Source organism: Rhododendron vialii, chromosome 4a (assembly GCF_030253575.1).
Source record: "Rhododendron vialii isolate Sample 1 chromosome 4a, ASM3025357v1".
Lineage (NCBI taxonomy): Eukaryota > Viridiplantae > Streptophyta > Magnoliopsida > Ericales > Ericaceae > Rhododendron > Rhododendron vialii.
The window spans coordinates 3,258,807-3,262,507 of record NC_080560.1 but is presented as its reverse complement, the minus strand read 5'-3'; the positions used below and the strand labels follow the sequence as shown (position 1 = coordinate 3,262,507).

General features: G+C 39.6%; 1 protein-coding gene across 1 annotated transcript; it reads left to right on the top strand.

Annotated features, from left to right (window-relative positions):
* Positions 1-2,298: 2,298 nt before the first annotated feature.
* LOC131322656 (probable 2' cyclic ADP-D-ribose synthase BdTIR) lies at positions 2,299-3,483 on the top strand. Its single transcript, XM_058354054.1, has 2 exons — positions 2,299-2,777; positions 3,336-3,483. Exons 1-2 carry the CDS (start codon positions 2,299-2,301, stop codon positions 3,481-3,483), a joined length of 627 nt encoding a protein of 208 aa, XP_058210037.1.
* Positions 3,484-3,701: the final 218 nt, after the last annotated feature.

Here is a 3,701-nt window from a genome sequence, read left to right as displayed (position 1 = left end):
GTGGTGAAATGCCAAATTTGCCCTTCATTTTGACGGAGGGAATGAACGGCGTGACCTCCAGGGACCATTTAAACACAAAATTAATACGTTGGGGATGCAATGTTTACAATTGAAATATTGGGGACCAAAGTGGCACGACGGAAATACTTTGGGGACCAAAAAAGTAATTAAGCCAACGGTTATGTGTTTGTTATGTTTACACTCCTTGGTTTTTTTTTTCCCCGCATTGGGCATGTTGTAGTTCGGCAGATTTCTCAACACCTAGCTTGTTCAAATTCGGAACGAGCTCAAGTTGGTGCGACGGGTCCATCCAGGAGAGTCTGTTCTGTGTCTATACCTTATGACCACTCCAGTCTTGGCCACTCTAACCCCCCTTCACGATTGTGCTTGACGGGTTCGACTCCGATGTCTTGGCTCCAGGCGGTTTTTGGTTTGTTTTGTATGTTTTTTTTTTATTTTGTATTTTGATTTTTGTTTTCTCTATGATTTCGGACCGATAGTGTCCATTTTGTTGTAATGTTTTCTTATATATATTATATGTATTTTCTGGTTGGTCAAAAAAAATTTGGAACAAGAAAATATTTGAATTTCTTTGGTAGTCTGAATATGTGCGAGTCATATATGGACCCAAATGTAGTCAAGTTTCAAGACAAATATTATACTTCATGTAGGAATTAATTATGAACAATTTTAATTAGACAAGACTTCAAATTGCATGCATCCACAAGGTGTGAATTAGCATTTAAGGTCTTTCCGTTCTCCTAGTTTAATAGCTAGTGATTCTACCAACTAAATAGCGAGCGAGGGAAGAGATTGGTCAGTGAAGGAAAGGTCAGGGAATATGCAATGGAAGCTACAATTTAGAAAGAGGTGGTTGAATGTGTGGGAGACTAACCTATCTGAGGAATTACATCTAAGACTGGCTTTGGTAACACTTGATCGGACCAAGAGGGATGTGCTTCAATGGAATTGGACTACCGATAAACGCTTTTCTTCCAAGTCAGTTTACCACCAATGGGAAGAGATTGGTCATTCTCGGAACCAACTCTTGGGCTCACTGTGGAAAAATCTTTGCCCTCCTAAGGTGGAAATTTTTTCGTGGCTGGCGATTCAGGATAGGGCCCCAACACGATCAGAGCTCTTCAGTAGGAATATCATTCAAGAGGGCCAAACAGTTTCCTGCCCTTTGTGTTCCTTGCATCTCGAAACTCCTGATCATCTTTTCTTGCACTGTATATTCTCTTGGAATATTTGGTCTCTAATTTTGGATTTGTGGCATGTTTCGTGGGTTTGTCCTAATTCGTTGGCAAATTTAGCTATATGGTGGTTTGACAGCGGGTTTAGGAATCTGGAGAAAAATATATGGGAAGTGTCTTTCTATGCCACTTTGTAGTCTTTGTGGCTAGCCCGGAATGACCTCGTCTTTAACAATGCAAATTTGAGTGTTGAGGTAGTAGGAGAATTGGTGAAAACTAGAGTCGCATTGTGGATGAAGACCAAGTTCGGAATCAAAATTTATTCGGTGGAGGAGTTTAAATTGTTTCTTGACGGTATTCGTAAGCTCAAATTGTAGTTTTTGTTGAGGTGTAGTGGCTGTCTAACTTTTTGTTGGATGGGCTAGTCACTGTTTTCGTTTGTCTTGTTCTACCCTCGATGTACCCTTTCGAGTTTCTATAAAAAGTTTCGTTTGCCGAGCAAAAAAAAAAATTGCGAGCGAGGGAATGGAATCGGGGATCTGTGCAAGGGTGCACTAGAGAGTTACAGTGCATAATTTAAGTTGTCCAAAAAGTCATTTTAGCCTACGTTCTTATGAATTTAACATAAATTTGAAAATTTTGTTCTTATTCGAATTTTTTTTGCATTTCTTAGTTTTGCGCCAAACTTTTGTGGATTATTGATTCGCCTTAATGAGAGAAATCGGAAAAGTTAATTTTTTTTTTTACTTTTATCCAAATATTTTGAGAAATAATCACTTTTTAGGCCAAAAGTGACCTCTTTTTTTTTTGGCAAAAAAAGTCAAAGATATTTGTCGTTTCCTGTGTCTTCTGTCAAATTACACGCTTATCGAATTCACGTTCAACGTTTATACATCTCCTTTTTTTAGTAAACTGAAATTTTCTCGATCTGACTAAAAATGAAAAAAAATCAAGACCCCTATTAGGGTTTTGATAGCCCTATTTAAGTAGCACCTAACCAACGTAACATGCACAAGTACAATCGCCATAATCACAACAGAAAACAGCTTACCAAAGAGAGAGAGAGAGAGATTCTTCCAAAACAATACCAAAAACAAAAACCATGAACCATAGCTCAAGAGCCATGAGCTTGATACAACGCCAAGTTCTCAACCAACGGAGCCGGCCGATCCGAATGCCATGCGACGTCTTCATCAACCACCGGGGCATCGACACGAAGCGGACGGTGACCTCGTTGCTCTACGACCACCTCTCCTGGCTGAACCTCCGGCCTTTCTTGGACAACAAGAACATGAAACCCGGGGACAAGCTGTTTGAGAAGATCGATGCAGCGATAAGGGACTGCAAGGTCGGCGTCACGGTGTTTTCGCCCCGTTACTGCGAGTCGTACTTCTGCCTTCACGAGCTGGCTCTTCTTATGGAGTCCAAGAAGAAGATCGTTCCGCTCTTTTGCGACATCAAGCCATCAGAGCTGAGGGTTTTGGACACGGGGAGTATTCCCGAGATGGGGGTGAAAAGGTTCAAAGCAGCTCTTGAAGAGGCTAAGTTCACCGTCGGGGTCACGTTTGATTCCGTTAATGGGTGGGTTAAGTGACTTGAGTCCATCTACTATATATTCTAACAATACTAACATTCACCAATCAAGCCTTTCAAAAAAAAAAAACATTCACCAATCAAAAAAAAAAACCATTTTTGTAACAACAATAAGATATGAAAACAAAATTTTCGATAAGTACACTTTTATACAAATGGAAACAAGAACCGCGGCAATCGGATGCCCGAGTGAGAAAATTTGTTTTGCAAGTTATCGTTTTGCCTCATTTTAGCTAAGATTGACCGTAAGAGCTCTATCGTTCGTCCCTCTTATTTTTTGTGAACATCAAAGAAAATTTGATTAATCAAAGTAAAATTACAATGATTAAATTAAATGATATAAAGTACAAGGCATCATAACAAAAAACGTACCCCATAACGAAAAACGTACCCCAAACGATAATCATTCGTCCCTCCTATTAATTTCATGATTTTTCAAGGATATTGGCATTCAATACACGTAAAAACAAGAACCATGACAATCGGATGCCCGAGTTAGAAAACTGAAAATTCTAACATTATGGTTTGTGTTTATGTTTTTTGTAGGAACTGGTCGGATGCGGTAACAAGTGTTGCTGACATGGTGATAGATAGCCTGATGGAAGTCCAGGAGGAAGAGCAACTCCGACGCCGGAGTACCGGAATCTCTTTCCCGGACGTTGCTCAGGCTTCGCCAATAGTGAAGCAATACTGAGGACGACGTCGTTTAAAGTACTCGTGGGTCTCCGGCGGCAGCTGTTTTCGAGATCTTTAGCAGTGCTTTTGGCCGCGGATGTAGTTCGATTACTTGTAGTTGAGAACTAATTAAGACCATTTATTTTATTTTATTTTATTTCTGGTATATTTTCCATCTCACTAATAAAACTGTTAAAGTATTTTATTTCATTTTTAGGTTAGAATAGATGATGATGA

Excerpts from the sequence above, each read along its gene's own strand:
- LOC131322656 (XM_058354054.1), top strand. The coding sequence starts at position 2,299 with ATGAACCATAGCTCAAGAGCCATGAGCTTGATACAACGCCAAGTTCTC. Across the intron at positions 2,778-3,335 it reads ACGTTTGATTCCGTTAATGG|GAACTGGTCGGATGCGGTAA; the intron begins GTGGGTTAAGTG and ends TGTTTTTTGTAG.